A 27806-nucleotide genomic window follows, 5' to 3' on the forward strand; every position below is an offset into this window, starting at 1 on the left:
TTCATCTCTGAGATGAAATCCTCATTATAGAAGTTCAAAGTAAAGCTGATGATGTGTCAATGTGCTGTCCACCAAAAGAAGTGACTGAAATAAGAGGTTCCTGACAATTATCTGGGTGCTTTATGTGAAGCCTGTCACGTGAGTTAACTCTTACCACACTCTTGATGACCTCGTCTTTGCCGTCGTGTTTCTGCACCTTCAGGAGGTGGTAGCTGAAGTCGAGGATGTCGAAGCGTCTCTGCTGTCCCAGCAGGGCGATGATCATGCAGCCCGCCCAGTGGAGGCCGTCTCCGAAGCACTGCCTGAAAAAACAGGAACGAGGCGTCGATACAGACGAGATGCTTCACATCATGTGTGCTGCAAGGGTGTGATACAGATGTGTGCGCTGCTGCACTCACTCTACTGTGAACTCATGGGCTCCCACAGGGATGCAGTACACAAACTGCATGGCACTCCAGAGACGGTGGAACTCCACACACTCGTCCACGTGCATCACACCGTTGCTGGGCAGCGGCCCGCGCCAGATGGGGTCATCTAGGAAGCCTCGCACGCGCGTGAGGATGACTTCGAACATGGACAAACCACAGCACAGCCTCTCTTTGGTCAGAAGGTCGCCCTCGCGAGCGATGGCTATTTGCTGAAAGAGAAGCGAAGCGGGAGGATTCACGTCACAGCGACACACAGAGCTGTTTTATTCAACAGAAAAACATCTGGGGCGTGTGATGACAGCTTCCTGCGCTGCCTTATTTGGACTGGCCGTACCTGTGGGGTGCCGAGTCGCTCTATCAGTGGAACCATATGCAGTGCTGTGTATTTGGCTTCCAAGCGCTTCATCTTGGCATCCAGACGTTCCCCCTCTGCACGGGGAGGACGAGAAAAGCACAACAGATGAGTCCTGTGATGTGATCCTGTTTTTATTTGTTCGTAGTCAACAAAACCCCAAAAAGACCAAAACCAATTCACCATTCACTCATTTACTTCTCCTTCTGAGACATTTATGAAGCATCACTTCATCAGAGCTTCAGATCCTCCTCCACAGGGAGGAACCATGTCTGACAGTTTCTTTAACTTCCTGAAATCAACAATCCCCCCCCCCCCTTCACTCGGCCTTTGAGTGCATCATACTAACTAGTTCAGTAACACTGGCTTTATTCTTTAACTCAAAACACCAGAGAGACTTTTCCACTTGTAAATGAACTGAACTGTAGATCCTTTCTTGTATTTACCTTTGACATGGACTCTGGGAAGAATGTTTTGGAAAGGTGCAGCATGCAGCAAATCACAGACTTCCTCTTGTGACTGGAAGGAGGATACAATAAAAGTCAAAAGTCACTGCATCCTGAAGTAGCAGAAAAGAAACATTTTTCCTGATCATGATGTGATGCGTACCAGACTCTGCTCGCTCAGCAGACAGAACAGCATGGCGTTGCCCACTTCCCTCAGGTTCTGGAAACACACCGTCTTGAGCTCCGCGTACTCCACGATGTCCTTCAGCTGGTGGTGGAAGAACTCCAGGATACCTGGAAAGAAATACGTCTTAATTATCTCACCTGCCACATTATCACATATCCACCAATCAGTCAGTCTTCAACCATCCATCACAGCAGCAGCTTCTTCCCTTTCATCCCCCAGACATTTGAACTGAGGCGCCGTTCACACACACCTGCCACTAACATGAATCTCAGGTGATCTGACGGATAGAGAGTGGACGGCTGTAAGTACAGTACGCACCCATGATGCATTGAGGTCCGATCACTCAGACCACATTCAGAGCTGTCCACACTCTTTCAGCAGTGTGAACGCAAATGTGTCCCGGGCCACGCTGAAGGACCGCCTACTCTACTGACGCCGCAATTCCACAGTGAACTGAAAATATTTTGACACTTCTCACAGTGTTTTACACACATTGATTTGTGCTGACCGGTCACAACATTAACACTGACTGCCACTTATTAATTTCCTTTTTCTATTTCAAATGGCTAAAATCTTATTTCATCCCCCTTCTCTCTCTCATTGACAATGAACCCGTCTGTCATAGTCTGACTGGATAGAAATAACAACACATTTGGTCTTTGCTTTCGGTTCAGGCCGTGGTTATCTCTCTCGCCTCGAACCAGTGGAATGTCCTTCTGGCGAGAGTCCCTTCACGCACACTGAAACTCTTGCAGATGTTGCAGAATGTGGCGGCACATCTGGTTTTTCGATCAGCATAAAAGGGCACACGTCACTTCGCTGCTCATCGACCACCACTGGCTATTCATGTCTACTTGAATCAAATCCAAGTCACTGATGCTGCCTTCAGGGTGACTTCTGGGTCTGCACCATCCACTGGAACTCAGTCTTTCAGCCACTGTGTTCCTCTAAGGAATGTGGTCAGGCATCGTCAGCCCTGCACACACGACCGTCTCAGTCCAGACTGTTCTGGTCTGTGGTTCCCTGATGATGGAACAATCCTATCAGGAACCCGGGCCGCTGCGGTTGGGACTAAGCCTTCGTGGTACAGACTCCACCAGGTGAGCCACCGGGACACCCAAACATTTGTAAATGACTCTTACTGTGCACTGTCTGGGAACTTCTACTACTTGGTGCCTACACCGAGCTCTCCTGCTGCACTGAAGCTTTAGTGTTGTCCCTCTGTGTAAGTGGCTTTGGATAAAAGCTTCTGCTGCATGAGTAAATGGAAATGCAAACACAAATGATGCACGTGTTCATTTGCATGTAGTGCTCACTCGTGACTCATGTTAATGGCAGGTATGATTTCAGTGATTTCTTCTTCCCTCTGTTCTGCTGCATTTCCTCACTGCGCTGAGGAGCTATGAAAAGAGTTGACAGTCGGAACTGAACAAGTATAAACTTTGGTATTTGTTCTGTTACTTCATGTAGATTTGATGTCTTATCTGCTGAAGCAGGCGTCCTCACAAGAGTTCATTTCAGTGACAGTGTTTAAAATAGCTCATTGTTAGTTGCTGCACAGCTTGGTTCTTTCAACTGTTGTGTTACTTCCTGACTCCCAGCATCCAAAGGACAGTTTTTGGACCAATTATTTTTCCAGTCACAAACTGTAGTTATTCTAATTAAATAGTAAATTCAAGCGTGATACAAAAATGAAGGTGAAATGTCACCATCAAAGGCATCACTGTTGCAGCTAACAGAGATATGTAAGACTCATTTCTAAGAACTGAAAGTAAAATTCATGTTCATCCAGTGAAATTTAAAAATTCCCAATCTTTTCTTTTTCAATTCAATCAATTTCAATTAGTGCAGAATAAGCAGGGGGTTAGATTTTCACCTACCTGGGGAGCCATACTCGTGGCGGGGAAGTCTGCAGATCTTGGGCATAACCTCCATCAGGGTCTTCACATACTGCATTATGGTTCCCTGGAGCTAAACACGAGGAGCAGAGTATCAACCCGCAGTGTATAGTCACATAAAACACAAACTATCTGAACCAACACAAATTCCCCTTTTGCTGTTGATTTGGCATCAATTACGTTCACAACCAACAAAGAAAGCGACCTCTATTGACCCCTCCCCGTAGTGTTACTGCTCACTGTTCTACTCACCAGGCTTTTGACAACCTTCAGCAGTTCCTCCATCACCACAGCAATGCCCTGGTAGCCCAGCAGTCGACACATGACCTTGATGTGCGGGGGACCCAGGAAGTTTCTGTAGGAGCTAAATATGCTGCTGTACGCCAGGTTCAAGGTCTACGTTCAGAGGAGGGACAGAAAACGACAGGAAAAAGTTCAGCTCAGGGCTCCAACACTTGAATAAACATCGTAGTGCATCGGGGTGAGGGTGAACACTTGAATGATAAATGGGAAACAAGTCATTATTTTTTCTATGAAGGCCATGCCTTATTATTAACAAATGGGTACTGAAGGTGAACTGGGCTCCTGTGTGAGTGTTAACATCAACAGCAGAGCTGAGTCAAAGTGAACACTTTCAACACATTAATAGCCAAGGGCACATTAACAGGTTATCTTCGGTATATTAAACAACATAAAAACAAAAATAACTTAAAGCCTGACTCCTCTTCAAATCCCCTTGGACTGCAAAGTGCCTGAAGCTCCACAATACATGAAGTATTAGCAGAATGAACCGCAGTGCATTCAGACCCTTTCACTTTTCTCACATTTTAGTTGCAGCCTTATTCTTAAAAAAATATTTTTCCAATCTTCACTCTTCACCCCACAATGACTAAACAAAAACTGAATTTTAGAAAATTTTGGAAATGTATTAAAAATGAAAAACTGACATTTTTAGATTCTTCCAACTAGCGCGTCTGAAAATAGGAGAATTGTCCAACAACCAATAACTAGACATTTACAGCCATGCTAGCAGCACTGTGAGGCTCTACTTAGTGACAGCCAGCTTTAAGCTAAATGCTAATGTCAGCATGCTAACATTCTCCCAACACACATATTTACAAATACACACGTTTACATATTGATGTTTTATAGGTGATTTTATGAATGTTCAACTTCTTAGTTTAGCATGTTAGCATGCTAACATTTGCTAAATACTAAACTCTGTCCCTTGGATTTTGTTTCGTTTTTTTTGTAGATTTGAAAACATGTGCTGGATAGAAACACCAGGGTCAGGGGATCACCGGCAGCATTAGGAATCATCCTCCGGGGACCAACGATATCCAACGTAAATTTCATGACAATCTGGACACCAGTTGTTGTGAGACAAACAGTTGGACAGATGGACCGACGGAAGAGCATTTCAACCTCCTCTCCCCACTCCACTCTCAAGAACCCACCACTACATTTTCAAAATACCATGGCATGGACCAAAGTGCTGGTCAAGGGGGAATTAATGATGAATATTTCTACTATTTTACTAGATAAACTAGCAAGTAAAAAAACGAGAAGAGAAAATAATATGAGACCAGCCAAATTTACAACCATTTTTGATTTAATATAGATATAATGACCCTTTTCTAACATCCAGCACATGAGATTTGCAGCTCCCTCTCTCTCCTGTCGGCAGAGAGTTGAAGCTGCTGCTCTAATCCAGCAGCACTCCCACTAGTGTGGCAGCAGCAGACGCAAGGACGCACCGATCTCTGGTCCACTCCTGAGACTGAAAACCTACACAGCAGCACCCGGCGTCGCAGCTCTTGACGGGACCGGATGACTAATATGACTGAACTGCAAGAGAACAGGATAATCTGAACCAGCACCTCAGGCTCTATAGTTTGGTATGTCCAACACGTGCTGGCACTGTGTTCCCGGTAAGTCTTCCCTCCTTTCATGCTTTGATTGAATAACCACTTATTTGTCTTTATGGCACAGAGCCATGTTAAGTGAAATGTGTCACAGCTCAAATTCTAAAAGATTTTTTTAAAAATTATATATTTCAAAACTGACGTTAAACCTACTATTCTTTTAAGATTATCTGTGTGAAAAGACTAAAGATCAAAAATAACCTAAGTAGACCATGTAATTTGAATGTGCCTTGTTCCCACCACATCTACTCTGCATTATTTTAAAATGTAAAAGGCTAAATGAACACTTAATTACATTTCACTGCATTTGATACCATGTCAATTAAAAATAGTCCAACACTGAGGATCTAATTTGGGCTTTTATGTGAACTGTCTATCTGTTTCCTTTCCTTTTGGGGCAACTGTAACATCTGGAAGGATTATTTTGCCTCCATCTGACATCTGTTTCAGCTCCAGATCACGCTCTTATTTTGTATTCTATAAGCCAGAAAGGAAAGAGTCAATAAGTATAATAAATAATGCTCAAATCAAAAGCTAAAACCAAAGGTCAAACCATTCAAAACTGACCAGTGGGCGGGGTGGGGGTGGGGGTGGGGGTTTAAACTGCTCAAGGTTGGCAGATCATCACCTGTCCTGTAACAGGTGACTAACAGCACAGATCACAAACGATTCTGCATTATGTAATTTGCTGAAAGTCTGTACATACGCTCACCTCCCTCCCACTGCTGCACTTCCTCCCTCTTATAATATATATATTTGTTCCCTATTCATGCTTCATATGATGTGGGTGTGGGATGAGTGGGCAGTTTAACACGATGTAGTGTGAGCAGGATGTGTAGGACTGAAGTAATTACATGTTTTATTGCAGCTGATTGTACATGTAGTTATAATTGAGGCAGGATTCTGATATTTTTGATATTACGACAGAAAATGTGTCGTAATCCACTGTAATCACTCCAAACACCAGATCAACAGACTTTCACAGTGAGTTAATGACTCGTCAGTGGTGGAGCTCCGTGTATGAGAAACACAGAAATCAGAAATGGCTGTGACAAAATTATAACTTCATATCATCTGAATTTTCTCCTGTCGGTGTTTTACTCTGTGTCAACGTCATCTTTCTTTTCCAGGTCGTTTTTACATTGTGAGCAGACAACGAGCGGAATAACTGAGGAAACACTTCACTCATATCAACTCAACTCTACAACGCCTCCTCATGGGGATTGCAGTCTACAACATCTCTGCCACCTCAGCCAGGGTGAGCTGGCCATCGCACCCCGGCTGCCTGGACACCTTCTACAGCGTCATGTACGACCCCAACTGGAACAGCCTCCTCATGGGCTACAAGCGCAAGAGCTTCATGCACGAGGAACGCATCCCCGTCAGTCAGACCAGCGCACACCTGGCCAACCTCCTCCCCCAGACCGCCTACTTCTTGTGCGTGACGTGTCAGGCCGCCAATCCGGTGCGGGAGCAGTGCCAGGTGTTCAGCACTCTGAGCGAGAGCGGCGAAGGTCATGACAGAGCGGGCTGGGAGCTCGCCATGGGCGTCTGGCTGACCTGCTGCATCTTGCTCCTGGTCATCGCCGGCATCCTGTTGTGGGGATGTCTTCACACCATCTGCTCCCTCCAAGTCCAGGCCGCAGACGGCTGCCCAGTGGTGACCAACTCAACCCTCCAAGACATGTCCACATCTGGACGCCTCTACACGCCCCGAAGCAGCGAGGACAGCACCAAACACGCCACCATCAGGCAGCCCCCCCTCCACTCAGCGCAGACCACTGGCCACATAATTGCCCAAGACCATGAGCTGAGGACGCTCGCTAAGCTGTCTGGCAGCGAGCCAGCATGAATCAACTGGATTGAGGTCATCACAGCATTGTTCTGCCCGCACTGAATTGTCACTGAGTATTTTCATCCACTTATAAAATCCTATTTGGGTTTAAGAGAAACAACAATGTTTTCAAAGGAACCATTTAAATCAAAAAATGAATAAATAAAACATAAATGATCTGAAAACATATTAATTAATTAATCTTGTCTGTATTATTATATATTATATCTATTGTCCCACTGAATGTTTCTCATGAAGGACTTTTTGATCTCAAAGTTTTCGTAATACATTTAGATTTTGCACGTTTCACACACTGATTCCCATCATTTTGCATTTCCAGCTATATTCTATGGATGTATGTAACTAATATGTAGTGAATGTTTGACTTCAATATGTGGTCTGAAGAGGAGTCAGTCAAGTCCTGCCAGGAAATCAATAAAAAAACAACCCTCCACTCATGGAATCCTAGAGCATAAAATGAAAAGATCTTCCTTCTGTTCCCTGTGAGTGCTGATAAAAGAACAATCTACTGACCTTTGACCCGTACAGATACTGTGGCTGAGCATTGGGTGGCTTGTCCCTCTGGAACTCTTGAGAGAAGGGCAGGATGGTGCGCACGAACCTGAACACACAGATTATTCGAACATGAATCTCCACAATCAACAACATCAAGATATTATGTGCATAATGAAGGATGGCAGGAGGCTAAAAGGAAAAAAACGCACGTACGCGCGCGCGCACACACACACACACACACACACACACACACACACACACACACACTGTCTGGGTTCTTTTCCAAGTCGTCTCCTGAAGATAACCTTGAAGCAGTGATTTGTTGAAGAAGCTTTATCATCCGAGTTATAAGAACTAAGACCTGAATAAACCAAACATGAACACTCAAGTTTCACATCTCATACAACAAACAAGTTCAAAATGTGTCTTTATGCGTTTGGGCGTTTATGCAGACATCAAACCTTCAAATTAGCTAAATAATCAGAAGACTGTCATTACTGCTGTTACTACCGTTATTTGATAGAACACACTGTACATACTCATCTGAGCACAATATGAAGTTTACACTCCGTCCCTCTACAAGACCAGGACTGTAAGCTGTAGGCGCGAAGGGATCTGTCTTACTGCTGCAAATGCAAAATCAAACTTGAAACCTATTAATATGGTCTGAAACTGGGTCTTTTGGAGCCTCTGGAGGTCTCATCCACGGTTCAGCATGTTAATCCTGCCTCACAGCTACCGACTCAGTCGTATGCATTATTGTACTTTAATCTGGGTTTATCAATCTGACCTTCCACTAATCTTTACCATATGTTATGTTTATTTTCATTTAGAAGTGTTGATCTGACCCAGAGCAGGTGATTTACTGCTGACGGTGCCACTGAGTGCCACCTGTGTGTTAAGTGATTAATGATGGATGTAACCACCACACGACCATTAATCATGATTGTGCAGCAGCATGTTGGCAGGAATTCATGTTTTGAAAACTAACTGGCTTGATGGATATTTATGTAAAGTATCTCTTTTCATCAAATGTCTGAGTTAATTAGCTTCTTTGTCTCCCACCGCTACACTCAGACTCCAGAGAGGACAGACAGTCAGGCAGTGACCCACCTGTTGGTAGAACCGTTGTAGCAGTAGTTGGGCAAGAAGTCGTAGTTGAGCTCCCAGAAGACGTGCAGCGTTATCCGGCCGTAGGGGGCCGACACGTTGTGGTTGGCCTCGCGGAACATGGCGTCCAGGCTGTCCAGAGTCAAAAACTTACTGAGGAGCTTGTGCGTCATGCGGTTGATATCCAGAAGACCTTCCAGTTCCTTTAACCAAGTAAGACAGAAAATCAGTGTGTAACTGCACACCCCTGCACAGTGCACACACTCACTTCAGTCCAAGGACAAACTAGACCATAAAAAAACCTACGTCTGCACAGAAGAAGCAAATAATAGGAGCAAACACAAAATAATCATAGAGAGAAAAATTATGATGTTATTTATTCACAACGATAAAAATCGACTTACCATGATTGAGGTGAGGTCCTCGCTCTCAAAGCGATTGATGGCCAGCTCCAGAGACTTCGAAAGGGCAGCTGAAATCCTCTGAGTGATGAGCCTGTTCAGATCAATGGAGCGGCCTAGGAGCTGAGGTTCACAACCAGTTAGTAAGGGAGGCACAACATGGGGGGGGGGGCTAAATGCATGGTTAGGACGGTACATACCTGGACATGGCGCTGCTTCAGCAGAGTCTCGTAGCGGTTGGAGGCAGGCCAGGGAATATTGGCCCCTTGGTTCTTGCAGTCAGTTCTCAAACGTTTGTCAAGGAGAAGACTGAGGGATTTAAAGAGTAAAGTTAACTGTACAAGGTGTTTTCATAGAAAACAAAAACAACAACAAAACCTTTTTTTTGTCCGACTTACACCCACATCCCTGTCAGCTACCGCTCATCAACACCACCCATCATGTCCTAAAGGTTTGTGTTCATTTCGACTGATTTTTAAGTGAGTGCCGAGTAACAAAATATAATAAATCATTTTTTCATACAAATAAATCTTTCAACACCTTATTTATTATTTTTATTTCAAGCTAATGCTATGAATTTAAACAATTCATTCATTACTTCTAGCTAATAAGCTAGCTAACTCTTTCCACCATTTATTAATTTAAGCTAAGTATTTATCCATTTATCCAATCATTTCATCGACAGCATCTCTTCCATCCCCCCCACCCATCCCCCCCAGCTAATCATTTCAAATGTTTATTCTCTCTTCGCTAACTGTTTAAATCACTGAACCTTTAGATAACTATGCTCACTTGCTGACCAGTGTTACAGAGTAGGTTTGTACTGTGCAGCTATTGTAGCCGGTAGCTTTCTGCTCAGCATCACAACAAACTACGATGTTCTATGTAGATGGTTACTATCCACCTAAACTTAAATAAGCAACTATATGATTGAATAAAATCATAATAATTATAATACTTATATAAAATACATAATATTATATATATATTTATTTCTTTTTTTTTTTTTTTAATTAGTTGAGCTAGCCAAATACCCCTTGGCATCTTCAGAAGTATCACCTGGTTGGAAAATTACAGTATTACAACACAGGTAAAGAAAAAAGAAAAACAGTCCATAGAGATATTTCACTGACCTTCCTGCTAGGATCTTGTAGTAGGCAAATATCTGATCAGCCAGCTTGTAGACGAACTGATCGAAGCACAAGTTCACCTGAAATAATCACACAGGTTCAAATTAACATGTATCTTTGAAAATAAATGTTTAAATCTATGAGGAGCATCTCAACAGGGGAGGAACTCGACGGAAAACAACATTTTTTCAGTTTTGAAATGTTGCACTTGCAAAAAACAAATTTTAAAATCACTTTTTACTTGGTAATTCAATTAAACAAACTTGTGTTCAAGTGCAGGCTTGGTAAGAAAAACAGTCATTCATGCTGATTTTGAAAAGTTGACAAATAGTACATGTCATCACACAGTCTTCTTTTTCATATATTTTCCGACTGAATATTGAACGATGGAAATTGACATGATGTATATTGTATATACATTTAGAAAGGTGAGATTTTGCAGGGGAAGCTTCATCACATACCAAAGTTTAAACTTGTCAAGATGGAAAATGAAATCATCCAGTTTATGCACCAAATGTTTTTGACTATTACCTCAGCCTCTATTTCATCATAGAGGAACTGCTTCTTGAATTTGGTCAGGGCGTAATGCGCACTGTCGTTGTACAAATCCAGGGGATACAGCACATACCTGGAGGGGATTGAAGAAAAAAAAAAGAAAAGGTTTAATTCCAAAGTGTTCAAAAGTGGAGAAAATATTACAATATGAACGCAGGCTGAGTCGGGCTTTTTGCTAAAAAGAAGGAAAGCTGATAGAAAGAGACAGCGAAGCCACATTGGGTCATTTAGTGCTGAAAATGGAGCCGGATACGAAAAGTGCAGAAGGAAAAACAAACATTACACCTGTCGAGTGAGTTAAATCCAATTCTGGTGTCTCATGTCAGACACAAGTTCAGGGAAATATTTTCAGTCGGATATGTAAAGCTTCATTTGAAGTTTTAAAATTTAAATATATCACATTACCATAGGTTACTGTGCTGCAAAAGTGTCACTGTTTCTATACACTATACAGTCAGCTCCAGAAATGTTTGGACAGAATTTGTAATCCATTTGTTTTCTGTCTGTATATTAAATATCTATATGGTTAATACACAGACTTTCTACCGGTTCTGGCTGCACATGAAGAATTATAGCAGATACAGTTCATGGCAGATGATGTGCTTAATGGCTTATGTAAAAACCTGCCTCATATCAGCATAATCCTTCAGCAAAGTTTTAAAAACAGACATTCATGGCTAATCCCATTTTTTAGGATTTTACCCCGGGTCTTTTTTGAAAACATAAGATAAGAGAAAACAACTGCTGAAGTTGCTGAATGCCTCTGGCCAGTCACACCACCAATAATCTCACACAGCCAGACCTCTCTCTTAACAAATTCGAAGCACCAAGTTTGGTAAGGAAAGGACACAGACACAGTGTGTTGGAGAACTTGAGGACAGCTTGTCTTTCCACCAACAGAGGGATGCTTCATATCCAAGATTTAGACAATTGTGAAAAGCCAATGCTAAAGAAAGGCGCAAAAAAATACACAGATAAAATGTTGGATGTGTAGAAAAATAATAAAATAAAATTTCGCAAAGATGGGAGGAAATATGTGGGAAGTAGTAGGAAAGGAATGTTTCTGCACAATTACAGCTGTTACAGGAAACAAAAATTGCATATTTTACTCCATCATGGAAGCTTCCTTGGTCTCCAGGATGTGGTCGGTGAGGATCCACGGCATGGACATCTCGATGGGGAACTGGATCCTGCGCCCCATAGTGAGCTCCAGGAAGAACTCTCTGAACCAGAGCTGGGAGAGGTCACAACACTGCTGCAAGGTCTCTGCACAGAAGACAAAACAGGCTGTTATAAAACAAGTGTCACTCTCACGGCAGTGGTGCAGCAGTGGAAGGACTCTGCTGTTTCCTCTCACCGCTGAAATTCAGCAGATGGGTGTAAAAGAAGGACTCGCGGTGAAACTTCTCAATGTCCAGGATGGTTGGTCCTTCCAGACTGCTGCGCAGAGTCTTCTTTGAGCCACTTTTGTCAGCGATGAGAGACTCCAGCATGGTCCTCACCATGTAGAGCTACATGCACGTACAAAAAAAAAGAAAGAGAGAAACAATGTAAGTGACGTCTAATTACTGTGTATAACCCACTGGTTTTATCGGCCACATCACCTGCAAACACCACATATCCTTCAAATACGGTTTTCTAATCTCATTACAGGTGGGTGGCGTGTATAAAAGCTCGTCTGTGTGTTGCCTCCTACATGTCACAGAATATTATCTCATTGAAAAACCTGCATGGAACATCTACCTGAAAATTTAGCAGGAATGTGGATTTTCTTCTTCTTTTTTTCTCACAGCCGACACGCAGCAGCAGGGAGGCTGCTGTACATTTTCCTGCACTAAATCACAGTTCACCTCAGTGGGGAACATGTTCTGAGACCTGCTTTCATAATCTCTGGCACTTACATCTCAGATGAGTTTCAGAGTAGATGAACACAGGTGATTGTTTAGGGCTTTGTAGTGCTGCACCTGGAGTAAAGATTAGTTCTTGGTATTGAGCACTAAGCTGATTGATCTGTGCGGTTTACGCAACATGAAGGTTGCTACTAAATAATGACAATAAGTGTGATATGTAACATAACTGCTATTCAGCAGTGTGAATGTATGGATTCAAACAGAGCCACCCTAGGACACTTTTGAAGGTAAGGCTTATTGTAAGTCATTCAGAAGTGAAGTGAAGAGACAACACTACAGAATATACAGATTTATGAGCTCACTATCTCCTTGTTCACATGTTGCAGACCTGAGCTCAGATCTGATGCGAGCTTCGTGAGACATATGATTAATGCGGACCAGGGTCACAGTGCACAAGACCGTGGAGGCATGAGGAAGGACAAGAGGAGGAAGGGTTAAAGCGAGCTAAAGATAAAGACTGGGTTTATCAGCAGAGGCAGGGAGGTGAGACCTGTGTGCTGGAGGGTCCCACAGCGCGGCGAGGAACCTTAATGTCAAAGCCACCCTTGGGGTCTTTTTCTCCACGGAGGGCAGGATCGTTGTGAGGCTCGCGGCCGGTTTCCCAGTCGCAGACCGTCTTCCGAATGGCCTGCAGGACGCTGCGGTAAGAGGACAGTTCAGAAACTTCAGTGAGTTTTCTGGTTAACCGTAGAACACAAACTGACGTAGCTGCAAACAGCTTCCCTTGTGAATTATGAATGTCAAGGGCGCAGAAAACATTGTTGTTTAGGGCAAATTTGCTTGAGGTTTAGAAACTCAGTGGGATTCATTTTTTTATAAAGCACAGAGATTTCTAAAGGAGCAGCTGCACAGAGCAGCAAAGCTTCATCGCTGAAATCTACGACCTGCAACAGCTGAAATCCACAATATTGGAGATGGAATCGAAACAGTAAAGTTGTGGGTCGGCTGAAAGACGCTATAAAGCTCCATAGATTTGAGAGAAACTGATATTTATCTGTCGGCTCATCACTTAGAGCAACACCGCCCACTGTTGTTACAAAAACATGACTATAGCAGCTTTAAACATCCCACAGCCTGGAAAACCAGACCAAAAAACCAATGACTTGTATCCTTGTCCTCACATCCTGTACTGATGAAGGAACTGATGGCAGCCACTCATAGGCACTCAACTTCTAAAACTACTTATGTTGCATAATCCATAATGAGGGACCCACTTCCTAAGTTCAATATGTCTGGAACATGTTGTTTTTATTTCTGTGCAGTCATTCTTCAATCAAGGATGACAAGTAAAAAGTTTTTCCCAGCATTCCAGGGTTCAGGAACTGAGCGTTTCATACGTACATGATAACTTTGGGAGATATAATTAACACCTGTGCACCTTCACCAACCAGTCAAGTTGCAGGAAATATGGGCAAAACCTCTCCTTTTCTTCCCGAGTTACAGCGTTAAATAATGGCCAGAAGTGTTTTGAAGAAGTGTGAATGTGATCAGTTAATTGCGACTGCGGTGGGATCTCTACCTCTGGACGACATTCTTCCTCTTCTTGATGGCCTGTCGCAGCGGGTCACGCAGAGTGATCTGAGCGAAGTCCTGCAGAGCTGAGTAGATGGTGTGACGGATGGCGTGATTGAACACACTCTCCATGCGTCCCATCAGCACCTGCAGTCCCTTTATCATAGCAATTACCTGCCAAAAGCACAACATTTAAATCAGTGAGAAGACTTGCAGCAGTTCAACATCCACTCGTACCGTAACCATAACTAACCTCTACGAGGGCGAACTTCTCCTCGCTTGTGTAGTTGTATCTGGTGGCTCTCTCATACTCCTCAGCGTTGTCGGGGCACTCCTTGTTGGAGTACTTGTCTGTGGGATGAACCAGTTTCCAGGAGTACTGCGGGCAAAGTCAGAGAGTAAATGGATAAAAATCATGCAGTACTTGGTTACCATGGTGATCCCTGCAGCTCTACGCAGTCACAAAGAATTAACAAAAGAAATAAGAACTTAATTAAGTCTCAACTATATCTCTCCATTAATCTCCATCACTTTCCATATATATATATATATATATATATATATATAATAAATAATGACCAATCTGTGCTTCCTCACCACTTCCATGACGTGAGCGCTCCACTGGGAGAGCAGCTGCATGCCCTGCAGCGCCAAGTCAAACAGCTTCCTGTATTCCACATCCGTCTTTTGGGCTTCCTGCCGCCCTGATCCCGTCACCACCTACACAGACACAAAGTCACACACTTTAACACAAACACACACACACACACTGAAGGCCCACTCCACAACACCCTGATGTCCTCACAGTATGGGTGAAAAAAATGTATAAAAACAAACCGCTCAGTGCTTTAATTAATAATGTTCCGAGTGTAAAAACACTCATTCATTCGTGGTGTGATCATTAAAATGACTTTCCCCATTCTCAACATTTCTGTCTGTGCATCAGCAGTTATGATCCACAACTAAACCTCGATCTGAATCACACTGAATTGTGACCTCTGGAAATCCTTTGGGACGAGGCATCTGCTCAAAAGCTCGTTACATCACTGCTGGGAATTTAAATACCTCTCGCATAAGAAAGAGCTCTTAAAGCCTGCTTATGTAGAAGACTGTCAGCTGAAATAGCCAGGTGGCCGATGTACTGTATGTTTATTTATTTAACAGGCTCACATCTGACACGAAGATGAACAGCAGTACATATATATATATATATGCATGTCATGCACTGCTCCACTCTTCAGCATTATAGCAGCATGACAGACAATCCAACACCACACTGATGACCAATTTTCACCAGTGCTGTGCCCGAACGTCTCACTTTAAACCCTGTGGAATTTCATACTGACCTCGCTGTTGCTATAGCGAGCCAGCTCCGAGATGAAGCGCATATGATCCTCGCGGATCTGAATCATCTGCTCACAGATGTTGTACTGGGGGCTGCTCGATATAGACGTGCAGGTCCCCCGGGGGGGGGGGGGGGCACATGTTAACGGAGTAAAGACACAGAATTACTGACAGGAAGAAAAGCCAGCCAGAGAGTTATGGAGAAGACAGAAGAGCAAATCTAAAAAGGGAAACGCTGTGTTTGGTGTCAGGCTGCGGCTGCACAGATATCATTGTTAGGATAAATTCATTGTTGGTTTTTGTCTCTTCAGGTGGTTGTTGGAAAATAAAAAACACCAGTCTGACTTTTTTTTTTAATGTATGAACTTATATTTTTATACTGTGACTAATTTACTGTCATATTGAGTGGAAATCACCTTGCAACATCAATGGCAATAACAATAATACTAACAGTATATATCAGTGCATTTAAGAAAAACACAATTCACACAGCTACAACAGCCAGAAATAGCATCGTTCAACTGTAATGTGTGCTTTAAGGCGGGAAACTGGATTTACATAAAGAATAAGGCTGGTGAGACTCTGGATTTTTATTTTTGTCAAGTAATGTATTTCTTTTCTTCTGTTTGAGTAGCATTTGTTCACAAGACTAAGAGTCTGAAGCCGCTCTAGTGGGGTTTTGAGTCTAACTGACATTTTGACCTGATGATGGAACAAGACGAAAAGTGAATGGATCAACAAAGTTATTAGAATTCGCCCTGATGGGGGACATGAATTTTTGCTCTAAATACCAAGTTCATGGCAATGCATCCAGACACAGCTGAGACATTTCACTGGAACCAGAGGCCCACCCCAGAGGGAAACTCTAAAACCCTCTCGTATAATGTCAAAGCAATCCATCCAGTAGCTGCTGACATGTTTCAGTGTGGACGACGGTGGTGGACTGACCGACAGACTGCCATCACTCTCCCTTCAGCCACGCCGCAAGCATAGCTAAAGAAAGACTACAGTACCCAGCAGTCTTAGGGAATTACTGAGCATTTAAAAAACTAAAAATAAAACTATATATGTGTGACCTGTTTGTTAGAAAACATGTCCAGGGCTGGCAGGTGAGAAAGTGCTGAGAGACGGATTAACTCTTTATTGGTTTCGGTCTTTTCATGGGATTTACTGACACTGACAGAAATATACATAATACTTTATTCTCTAAGCTTCATGAACATTATGAAAACCAATATCTGTGATAAATGCTAGTATCATATCATCGTATCTATACATTATCCACACAGAAAATCCTGTAGCTCGAGATCATGATACACAGCAAATGACTGATGGGCAGATCAACGGTGGGAACTGGTTTTCTCAGCGTTACATCCTGGAAACAGTGAAAACATTCAACAAACCACTGAACACAACTCTTTATATCTTTGTGTCCGAGCTCCTGGAAAACATCACCAGTTTTACTTGGTAACAATCCATTTATCTTCCAATGAGCCTACTTCACAGAGACATCTGGACCACACAAAAAAGAGTGTGTGCGTTCATCTCACCTGGATTTGTTCTCTTCAAAGTGAGCGCTGGTCTTGATGTACCGGGACAACTCAATCTGCATGTCGCCGAACAAAGGGACCACCTGGAGTTGCTGTGAACACCAAGAACAGAACACATTTGCATAATTAATACCGTATTAAACAGTGGAAACACGCTGGATGAGTCTGCCTCACTACAAAAGTAAAATAAGAGAAGAAGAAGAAGAAGAAGAAGAAGAAAAAGAAAAAGAAGAAAAAGAAGAAGAAGAAGAAGAAAAAGAAGAAGAAAAAAAAGATGAAGAAGAAAAAGAAGAAGCAACAAAAGACAAATTCATGGACTGAAGCAACTCAGAAAATAAAAACAACCATCCCAATGAGAATATGTAAAATAATTTCTCTCTCCTACAACGCAATACTGCATTTAGGATAACATTAAATATTATATATTAAAGCTGAAATTATAAGTCAATTAATAAATTAGATAATCAATAACTACTTAATTGTCATTTTTTTTTATTAAGCAAAAATAAGTAATCTCTCGTTTCAGGTTCTGAAATGTGAGGATTTGCTACTTCTCTCTGTTTTGTCATTATGAAGATTCCCTGGTATTTTATTTTCTTAACTATAAATCAATTTATCAAGAAAATACTCAGCAGATCAAGTGTAGCTTGACAGAATATGCTCCTGTGTGTATCTGACATACGTCTAAGTCTCTGTACCTTGAAAAACTTGTCAATCTTGGTGAGGTTGATTCTCTTCTTGGCATCTAGTTTGTAGATGTTGCTGCTGTTTCCGTCCATGAGGTACAAGCCGAAACCCATTACCTGTGGAAGAGGAACAGCGGTTATTTCTAAAGGGGCGTCCGTTCCTGTCAACAATGCCACAGTAAATAGTTTAGAAGAAATGGTGCAGCAGCTGCAGGTGCAGGGCTTTACTTACTTTGAGCAGCATGTGCTTCTCACTGGGAGTCAGGTACATCTTGTTCTCGTAGTAGTCGACACACAGGTTGACGATGTCTGCCAGCAGCTCTTCGTAACCATTAATCACTTCCAACTGCTGCTGCAAAGACTGACAGACAGGACACCAAAGATGATTATTATCTTATAAAGCTATTAATCACACAGTAAGCCTCACATCAAGCTTTAAAATACACTGAATATTTCAACATTATTTTCAAATCATATTTCTAATTAAACTGCTTGTGTAAATTTCTAAATACATCATAATTTAAGAGTCAAAAAATGAATGCTCGTCTGCTTGTGAAGCCTGGAAAGAAAACAGCAGTGACACCGCTGTTGAGACTCCTTCCATATTAAAACTATTTCATCTTAAGAATATTTTGGACAGTATGATGCACATGTGACAAACCTGAGTGATTTTGTTGTGGTTTGCCAGGAACATGGACAAATTCTGAGACTCCTGAATGGACGAGGGCTCAGACATCTTTCTGAGGAACTGGGCAGCTCTAGACGAAGAGAAGACACAGGTTTGTTTTAATTAAAAATAAATGAATAAATTAAATAAATTAAAAAAAAGACAGACAGACATTAAGCATCTATTCTGTCACTCTGACACAGGTTTTCAAACTGTGCGGCACACCTCCCGGGGGGGGGGGCGCAGAGAGAGAGAGAGAGAGAGAGAGAGATGTGAGGCGTGAGCGATGATTCGTGTCCTTCTTAGAGTCACACGTTTGTCACATCTGACCACACAGACGAGCACATGTTTTAAGATTCAGCGTGACTTACACTTTCCTGAGGATATCATTATCTCTGGTCAACATTGCAAATAAACATCCATAAATCTACTGAGAAAAAGACCTTCTTTATCACTCCACAACTCTCCTAAGACTTTTTATTCAGTGTCAAAGTAATCCAGTGATAGTTGTCCGAATATTAACTATTAAACAGGAAGTGCTAATTGCTAATTAGGTATGACTTTTAGATGTGCCACTTTACCCGAGCTGTAAACAAGTATTGGCTTAAAAAAACATGGCTTTGTAGTCAACAGCTAATTAACTCACTCCATGGCAACATCATACTTCCTGTTTACATCTCCAGATAATGAGAACTGTAGCTCCAAACCTTATTAAAGTAAAACACAGAATAATAATAATAAGTGTTACAAAATCTATATAGTGTTGAAAGCTCCTGGTTTCACACATACTGTTGAAGCAGTTAGACTGGTGCTGCCATCTAGTGTCTGTTGCTGTGATCAACAGTGTGACTACAGACTGCCGTAACATGACTCTGGGTACCGTTTGTAGGCGGAGTGGTCGTTCTTGACGCTGCACTTCATGTTCTTCAGTTCGTCCAGCACAGCGAACATGTTGATGAACTTCCCGAGGGTCATGAGGTAAGCCTCGGACACAAAGTCCTTCCTGCGCTCAGTGTGACAGAGACGACGGACCTCCCCGCAGAAACGGTCGATTGCTGTGCGCTGGGAGAGACGAAAGATCAAGTTTATACAACCAGGCCGGAGACTGGACAGTCAAAGAGTCTCTGCTGATATACAGTATAAATATATGCATTTACCTGGAAGTACATGAAATTCATCAGCTTGGTGACTTCAGGCTCCAGGACCTCCACCGTCTTCTCGTAGATCTCCACTCTGTTGGGCTGTTCGTTGCATTTCACCTAGAACAGAAAAAGAGAAACAAAAACCCTTAAAAGAATCGTAGGAAACTTCACACAACTTTTGTTCACCAAGATACTGCCATATAAGATTTTCATTATTATATTAATCTGTATATTATTTTCCCGATTAATTGTTTTGTCTACAACATGGCACTTGAAAATTGCCAGCTCTGTGAGCAGAAACACGGTGGTTACCTGTGGTATTGCACGTGAGCAGCTCCTCCAGGTGTAGAGCATGATGGCGTACTCCTGCCCCTCCTCCAACATCTCATTCTAATTAAAAAAAAAAAACAAAACAAATCAATCAGACCAATAAATTCCAAACTGGGTCACATTTTCCAAACTAAATCAAAACACAAAACAACACAGACACAATGCACAAGGACTGAAACGTGCACGCACCACTGCTTCTTTTGCAAGTCATTTTATTCCCAGTGGGTGGCAGGAAAGTGCATTAGTGCTTTCAAACCAGCGCTGCCTCCGTACAAAGTGCTGTTTGATTCTGACCCTGAGCAATTAGTCCCTCACTAATTAGACACAAAGCCCTACTATTCCTGTTATGTGATGGTCCAAAGGATCCGTTTGTCCACGGGCCATTTGATTCTGGGCCTGGGTCCTGTGAGCTGCCTGCTACACAATACCAAATGCTCTGGTAGGACAGGAGAGTCCCTTACAAGATCCTGTTCCCAACAAGCCCCTGACCTCATTCTGGTGAATTTATTCTTCCCATCAAGTCGTCACTGAGGTGAGAGAGAAGAGGGACACACTAATAAGTCATATCACATACCATGCTGGAGTGGACGGTCGCTTGCTCGATGTATCTGGCGATGCCGGTGACGAAGGCATTTCTGTCCTCGAAGTTGGTGTTGAAGTTTGGCTGTGGGAAGATGGAGAAAGTGTGTTCACAACAAATGACACAGGTTAAGATGTCAGGTATGTTACAGGCAAGACGTGTGTAAGATACAGTGAGCAGGAAGTATGCATGCTCCAAGTTACCAATGCAAAGCAATTTGTCCTCTTTACAATTAAGATTTTCAATGTTCCACGTGAAGTGAATTTATTTCACAAATATTCACCCAAATCATTTCATGATATGATATATATATTATTTCTTCCTTTCTTGATTTTGCATGGAAATGTAGATTCATCTAATTAAACAGATGGCCAGAATTCATGTGCTATCTTTAGTAAGCTCATGTATTTAATGCCATTTTGCAGCCTCCTGCAAATAAATTCTTATCCTGATTTGTAACATAAATATCTGGATTATCAATCAATCAGAAATGAATAAATTCACTTTCTGTGCACAGGAACTAAACACAGGGAAAGAAGCTGTAATCTTTTAAAGAATACAGATAAGCATATCAGGAAATACCCATTAGGAAACGCTACAGTGGGTGTTGCAACTAACTGATCCTGTTGCTATTAACGTCTCTGCTATATGTGACGTGTTGCATGGGCTGCTTCTCGTAGCAGCTCTACATCAACTGTAACAATAGATTTCTGTTCAACTTGTTTTATTTAGGGACAACAAAGTGTTTCCTTTATGTGCTGATCTATACATGATCTTATTGCCTTTTTGGGGAAACACTGATATTGAAAGCTATTCATGATCAATATTCAGAGATGAATGATTCTACACTCTATTCACTGTGTTTTTATAGCTATAACAGAAAGTTGTGTTGACGGTGATTATTACTGCATCTATCATGTTGTTCTGATGATGGGAACCTTGGGGGAGACAGTGAAAGGAAGAGAAGGGGACATTCATAGACTAGGTGAAAGAGGAGGTTATGTCTATCACTGTTGTCATGGTGCTGTGTTTGTATACTAGTGCCTGATGTTTTTCAATAACATTATTTCTATTTGCTATCCTTATTATTAATTATTATATTTTTCTGTGTAACTGCAGCACAGTCAGGAGAGAAACCATTGTATCAAGTAAACAGTAAGAAAAACTACATCTCTAAGTATTACCATGCAGTAATTGCATGCCCCACAGGAAGTGTGTCTTATCAGACTGCGTAGATGATGAGCTGTCAGCACTGACCTGATACATGACCGAGGAAGGGAGGGGCTCGATGCATGGCTGCTGGTCTGGGAGCGGCAGCTCCTCCAGCAGGTCCACGTTGGAGAGAGCATCCTCTAAAGTCACCGTGGACGTCATGCTGCTGCAAGAGACACAAAGAATCATGTTGAAAAGCTTTGGATAAAGAAGGATGAAGCTCAGCAGCCTTATGCACAAGCTATATCTATATAGTGACATTGTTTAGGTTTGACAAGCTGAGGCACCAGCAGCACAGCAGGGGGAGGGGTTGGTAAAACCAAACTGAACTGAATAACTTCATCACCAGTAGTAAACTGATGCAACTGCAGGCAGCACCTTCACCTTTGAACACAACCTTCAAAAGGAGCTTCATGTGGTGCTTCAGGTTCCCCTTTGATGCAAACAGCTATCAAGCTGCACAGAGCTTCCTGCACAAAAAGCCTCTGATCGACCAATCAGGTTAGTGCTCGATCGTGACGTCTGCATCATCTATCTGGCATTATCTTGCCACCTTTTTTCTTCCATATACTTCTCTATCTGGCCAAAACATGTTTGCACTTAGATCATGTTACAGTCATTTTACAGTATGTCATCAATTCCAGCAAAAACACTGAAACACAAAACTTCTCTTTTTAAATCAAGCCAACGCAAACACTGTCGTTAATACAGTCTCCCGTTCCTCAAATGCTACAGAGAACATGATCCGTGGAGTCAACAAAATGAAATCAAATGCAAATAGATTAGTTCTGTATCAGTAAGTGGTGTGGTATGCTTCGGTTTGCATTCTCACGCTGCTGCTGACTGCTGATTTTCGGACGTCACAGACACTGAACAATCAAAAAACCCATTGCAATCAGAATTGACAGTGAGTCAAACAATCCCCAGCGACTGACCACCAACACAAAAGCCTGGCAGTCGGTGCATGTACCGGCTCAGGGTCAGACGAGGCCACCTACGTCCTCCTCTGCAGATGGAGGTGGAGCGAGTGAAGTGGAGCGAGTCCATATAATTAAAGGACTGATGCAGGATAGTGGGTTTTTAATGGTTGATATTACACACAGTGACACAGCTGTTCAGTGACATGAAATCACCTCGGCCAGATTACTTTGTTTGTGACGTCATTTGAGAAAAATGTCAGTTGCCATGGAACTTAGGTTTGGAAATTGTTATGGCAAATGCAGAGCCCAAATCCCACCGCTCTGACTCATGAAAAACATGGTTATATAATATAGTCATCATTTCTATCATGGTTAAACTGCCAATATGCTCAAATGTTGTTATCCACATACACATAAAAAACTGAGTCAGAGAGGCTACAGGAAAAAGAAGATATATAACTTCACTTCCCTATATCACGAGTTCGTTGTTTTCATCCAAATAATCTTTTATTCATTATCCAGCATTATGCAAAGCAGGCAGAGGACCAGCACCTGATGCACGTCCAGGCCTGCGCTCCACAAAGATTTCTACAAAGTATGAGCACCGTGAGTGACCCCCATCAAAGGTGTCAGATTACAAAAGACAGCTGCTCCTTGTGATGACGGAGAAGGAGCATGAACAGAAACGTTGGTTACGTTGGTTACGTTGGTTAGTGTGGTTCCTGTGCGACTTCCGTGCATTCAGGCAATTATGTAAAATAACAGTTACTTCACAGGCTAAAAATACCTGTGTATATATTTGTGTGATCAGACTCATTCATTTTTGAGATATCTGAAGAGCACATGGAAAAACAATGTGAAATCACTAAATCATTTTTTAAAGCACAATTGGCCTGTTGGGAAACTTCTGAGTATCTTTAGATTACACTGATTAGTACTAGAGCTGAATAATATGCAATAAAAAATTTTTTAAAAATCATAGTGCGGTTGCGACAGGTCACAGTTTCAGTTGGAGTGGTCATTTTTGCATTTAATTTCGTTGATGACCATGTAATTTTTGTTGTGCTGTTGTGCTCTTGCGTTGTGTCTGGAGGATATGATTTGTTAACTGGGGGATTCTCTGTAACACCACAATGCTTCATTTATGGTATGTTTTACCAGGGCTGCACTATGTGCAAAAAAAATCATATTGCTATTAATTTGGCAGATTTTGCGATTTTTTTTTTTTTAAATGAAGATGTGATGTTTGTTGGTCTTATGAATATGATTTGTAGGTCGGGGCGTCTCTGTAGCTCAACAACGCTTATGGTGCTAACATTGCAATGTGACACATTTTACCTTTAACAAAAAATTGCAGCTTCTGCAATTTGTATATTGCACTTGGCCGAATTGTGATTTAGATTATATTTCAATTAATTGTTCAGCCCTAATTACTACTTGTACAAAAGCAGTAGTTTAATTCCACGTCAGTTCACAGGCTGATGCTCTGAAAAGCTGCGTCACAGCCCTGACAAACTGATGTGACCTCAGAAACATATAAACAATATAACTCACTTCCTACATTTTGACAGTGAAATATTTCCTATTGTTCTGGCTCTGTACTGCAGCACAATGAACATGTCATGACACAGTGACTGAGGTTCAGGTGCTGACTTTCAGCTTTAATTTCAGCGCGTTGACGTCTAACACGTGTGGGAGTACAGAGCCAACAAAACCAAAAATGTGTTACTTTACTACTAGTGACAGATCGTGCTGCCAGCAATGTAATAAGAAATCAGTAAATTAACACGTTTATGTTGCTCATGGAAGTACCCAAAGTACATAACACACTGACCAAAGTCATTCCACGGTACAGGGAGTAAAAATAGGTGTGGTTAGTTGCGAAACACAGTTTTTGATAGAGAGGAGGAAGTCAGATGGGAAACGGTATGAAAAGCAGTTTTCAGAGCATGTCTCATTAATGACTTTCCAAAAATACTTTTTTTTTTTAGCTTGTCAAGCTGAGCTGCAGAGAATCAACTTGGCAGCATCTCAGACTGCAGATCCATCATCTTAGTGACAAAACAGGGAAGTATGAATCACAGACAATGGGAGCATGTGATGCAGGGTCCACTTCAAGACGAGGAACGACTGGCCCTGAGCTTTTAAGCTGATGTGCAAGAAACTGAAAGTAACCAATAAAAACAGAACACACACACACACACACACACACACACACACACAGTTCTGCATTTTTTATGCATTTCTGTGCTTAGAAACTGTTCATATTGAAATATAGAGAAAATTTAAAAAGGAAAAAGTAGATTTGAAACAAACGTTTTACCTACAGCAAGTGCAACTATTGATGAGCCTAGTCGTCAACTTTAACTCTGGACAGAAACCATGTCCATTACTGAAAAAAAAGGGAACCTTGGTGGCTTTTGCTTCAGAGCACAGTTCCTGTTCAGACTGCATTGTCTAGAGATGTCTCCTCTTCTAAGAGACAGACAAGAGACAAATTAGAAGAGCCATGCCTCTTCAAGTATCATTTAGCCTGCCAGGGTGATGGCCATTACACCCACTGCTGAAGCTGCACACCATGTGTTTGTAGGGCTCGCTCCATAATTACACAGTAAGGAGCTTAAACCGGACTCAAGTAGGTAACCTAGGTGTGCCGAGCAGAGGCCAAACACAAGCCACTACCAATCACACAAAGCAATTTAGGCCAATGTTTAAAAGACGTTAAGTTTCAAGAAATAAATGAAAAGAAATAAAGTGAAAAATAAGGGAGACTAGTTTCTGCCTGACAAACAGTCTGTAAGAAAACAGTTTGCAGTGAGGTCGGGTTATTCTGCACCTGTGATTCACAGCCGGGTTGTAAGTGAGGGGGCGATTGTGCCTTTGCTGAAGGGTAAATAATGACAAAAGACTATTGTTTGAAAAGTTTGAAAAAAATATTAATCATCATTTGATCCAAAAATATCAGTCAGCTGTAACAACAACACATGTTGCAATCGACAGCGTGTGAACACTGGTTAGCAGAGAGGTTAAAATAGTTAGAGGAGGATTATCTAGAAACTATCTATGGAAGTTATCTAGAATAATGGATAAATGTTTGAAACAGACAACTAAAATGATAAAGGGCTCCCCATTCACTGTGTAGTGCACTACGTTTACTGTCCACCATTTTATTTGAGTGTCCTTAATCCTGAGTGTGTAAATTTGTCCACTGTATAAATTACACAACAAGTATATACAGTACTTTCTGCTAACAATCCCACAATGCAATGCTCTTTACTACTAACTACTGAGTAAACTATTTTGTGTCTATTATATAGGGAGAGTGATGAATGAGTGAATGAGGGAGTGATTTTGCACAGTCGTGGATAAATCGTTGAAAAACTTCACTAAAGGTAACAGATAAACAACTGAAATAGTTTGTTCAAAGTACTGGACAATGGTTGAAAAGTAATAGATAAATGGTTGAATTAGATAGATACAGGTGATGGATGAATGGTTAACTAAAAGTAATGGATAAACAGCTGAAATAGTGGATTAAGGTTTTAAACTTTCCGTTTCTGGCACTAAGTGGTAAGAGAACCAAACCAACCTAATCACTGACGGTTCAACTGGATGAAAAAGAAAAAAACAATAAATGGAACAATATCTACTTTTATAAAATCAATAGTGTTAAACAACCAAATTAAAATCAATTCAAATGAAGATTTGGAGCATGACTGATGATGTTGATGAAGGGGCATTTGAGTTCATCTGACAGGCCTGCTGGGGTGCTCCAGACAAAGAGGTTGTGAACCATTAATCTAGACCAACCAGGACATTGTTCTGAAGACATGTTGCCACTGAGTTTCTCTTTTTTTTTTTCATCAATCCGTTTATTAGATTTTGCATTTTTTCCAAAGTAACACAAACAATTGTACATGAGCATCCCCTCTCTCCCTCCCTCCCTCTCTCCCTCACATAGCAGAGATAAACAGGAAAAGACATTGGCATAGAGAGACCATCAAATGCAAAATAGGTAGTCGGGAAGTGCCACTGAGTTTTTCACTTGTAATTTTTCTGTGGTGTGAGCAGCACAAACGAAATTCCATTCGCCTCCATTGTAGTGGAGTGGGAGCACAAATGTTAAAGACAGATATCTCAAAACCTCCACGGATCAAACTGAAACTATATATCTGACAGGACCCCCAGTGAGTAAGGGAATTCAAGTCATTGATGTGAACTTTTAAGGTAGTTACTGCATGCAAACAGTAGTCATGCAACACCAGATTCAACAAAAGCAAAAAGAACTGTCTGTTGGATATTATGAATTGCAATGTTTTAAATACAGTTGTCTTGCCTCTGCAGATGAAAAGATGACACGTCTGACACTTTAGCATGCTCTGCTAGAAACTATTTGCAGTAGATCACACTTTTCTATATTCTTTCTTACGTGCAGACAGTGAGGAAGCCATGTGTGCATTTTATTCCACTCAAGTGAGAAACAGATGCAATAACAAGAACCGCTTCCCTGCAGAACATGTACCTTTGACATTTCCAAGGAGATGGCAAACAAACACAGACACAATAAAAGCCACTCAATGTGACTTAATCACCAAGCTGCACCAAACGGTGCCACTCTGAAGGAAGTTGCACATGTTTCTTTACATTGAGGTGTGAAAACCCCCATTCAACACATTTATTTTGCAGGAATGCACACCAAAGTTAGCACTTATCAGTGCCATATTAATCTGTTGGTATTTCAGTTTTGTCTTAAGTCAATGCATAACAAATGACTTCCCCAATATGTTAATGTTACAATACTTCCTGACTGCTCAGTGGTGCATACATCAAGTCTTATCTTCAACCCAGAATGCATTTTAAATCACTGTTAGGAATTACTAACAATGCAAAGACACTGATCACTACAGAACAGCAGGGAAGGCAAACGTGTCACACAGCTTCACTGACTTCACTGCCGTAATGTGCAGATTAAACTGCACTTTCTCACTTGAGCTGTGATATTCTAATGTGGTTTTTCCAGCAAGATTGAAGAAGAAATAAAACCACATAGAAAAATAACCATCTGACTGTCACCAAAATAACATGTGCGGTTTTACCTACAGTATCTTCATACCTAATCTTACTCCTTCCTTCCCTTGTGTCCTCCGAGCTGACAATGATAAGAGACTACC

The 27806-nt window shown here is 41.7% G+C and overlaps 2 protein-coding genes across 3 annotated transcripts in view; one reads left to right on the forward strand and one right to left on the reverse strand.

The window, feature by feature from the left end:
* cyfip1 (cytoplasmic FMR1 interacting protein 1) overlaps positions 1-27806 on the reverse strand; it is a 30935-nt gene that overhangs the window by 1970 nt on the left and 1159 nt on the right. Inside the window, exons 2-30 of one of the 2 annotated variants that reach the window (XM_087175855.1) lie at positions 21761-21878; positions 20498-20587; positions 19906-19983; positions 19609-19710; positions 19332-19513; positions 18446-18542; positions 18017-18145; positions 17797-17901; positions 17096-17190; positions 15551-15665; positions 14802-14924; positions 14458-14583; positions 14212-14378; positions 13183-13330; positions 12140-12293; positions 11892-12048; positions 10759-10855; positions 10231-10307; positions 9298-9406; positions 9101-9220; positions 8700-8899; positions 7605-7692; positions 3564-3707; positions 3294-3384; positions 1390-1520; positions 1227-1299; positions 763-857; positions 399-637; positions 155-302 (exon numbers count right to left, since the gene is read on the reverse strand). In XM_087175855.1, the coding sequence (XP_087031981.1) occupies positions 155-302; positions 399-637; positions 763-857; positions 1227-1299; positions 1390-1520; positions 3294-3384; positions 3564-3707; positions 7605-7692; positions 8700-8899; positions 9101-9220; positions 9298-9406; positions 10231-10307; positions 10759-10855; positions 11892-12048; positions 12140-12293; positions 13183-13330; positions 14212-14378; positions 14458-14583; positions 14802-14924; positions 15551-15665; positions 17096-17190; positions 17797-17901; positions 18017-18145; positions 18446-18542; positions 19332-19513; positions 19609-19710; positions 19906-19983; positions 20498-20587; positions 21761-21877 (3597 nt within the window). In that variant the 5' untranslated portion in view covers position 21878. Of the gene's footprint in view, positions 1-154; positions 303-398; positions 638-762; positions 858-1226; positions 1300-1389; positions 1521-3293; positions 3385-3563; positions 3708-7604; positions 7693-8699; positions 8900-9100; positions 9221-9297; positions 9407-10230; positions 10308-10758; positions 10856-11891; positions 12049-12139; positions 12294-13182; positions 13331-14211; positions 14379-14457; positions 14584-14801; positions 14925-15550; positions 15666-17095; positions 17191-17796; positions 17902-18016; positions 18146-18445; positions 18543-19331; positions 19514-19608; positions 19711-19905; positions 19984-20497; positions 20588-21760; positions 21882-27806 lie in introns of both variants that reach the window. The other variant, XM_087175854.1, reaches the window with a different exon arrangement.
* fndc9 (fibronectin type III domain containing 9) lies at positions 5159-7203 on the forward strand. The gene is made up of 2 exons (XM_023413350.2): positions 5159-5242; positions 6367-7203. Exon 2 carries the CDS (start codon positions 6453-6455, stop codon positions 7086-7088), a length of 636 nt encoding a protein of 211 aa, XP_023269118.1. The 5' UTR covers positions 5159-5242; positions 6367-6452; the 3' UTR covers positions 7089-7203.

This window comes from Seriola lalandi, unplaced genomic scaffold (genome assembly GCF_002814215.2).
Source record: "Seriola lalandi dorsalis isolate HSWRI2012SDOR001 ecotype SW California unplaced genomic scaffold, Sedor1 jcf7180002054511, whole genome shotgun sequence".
NCBI lineage: Eukaryota > Metazoa > Chordata > Actinopteri > Carangiformes > Carangidae > Seriola > Seriola lalandi.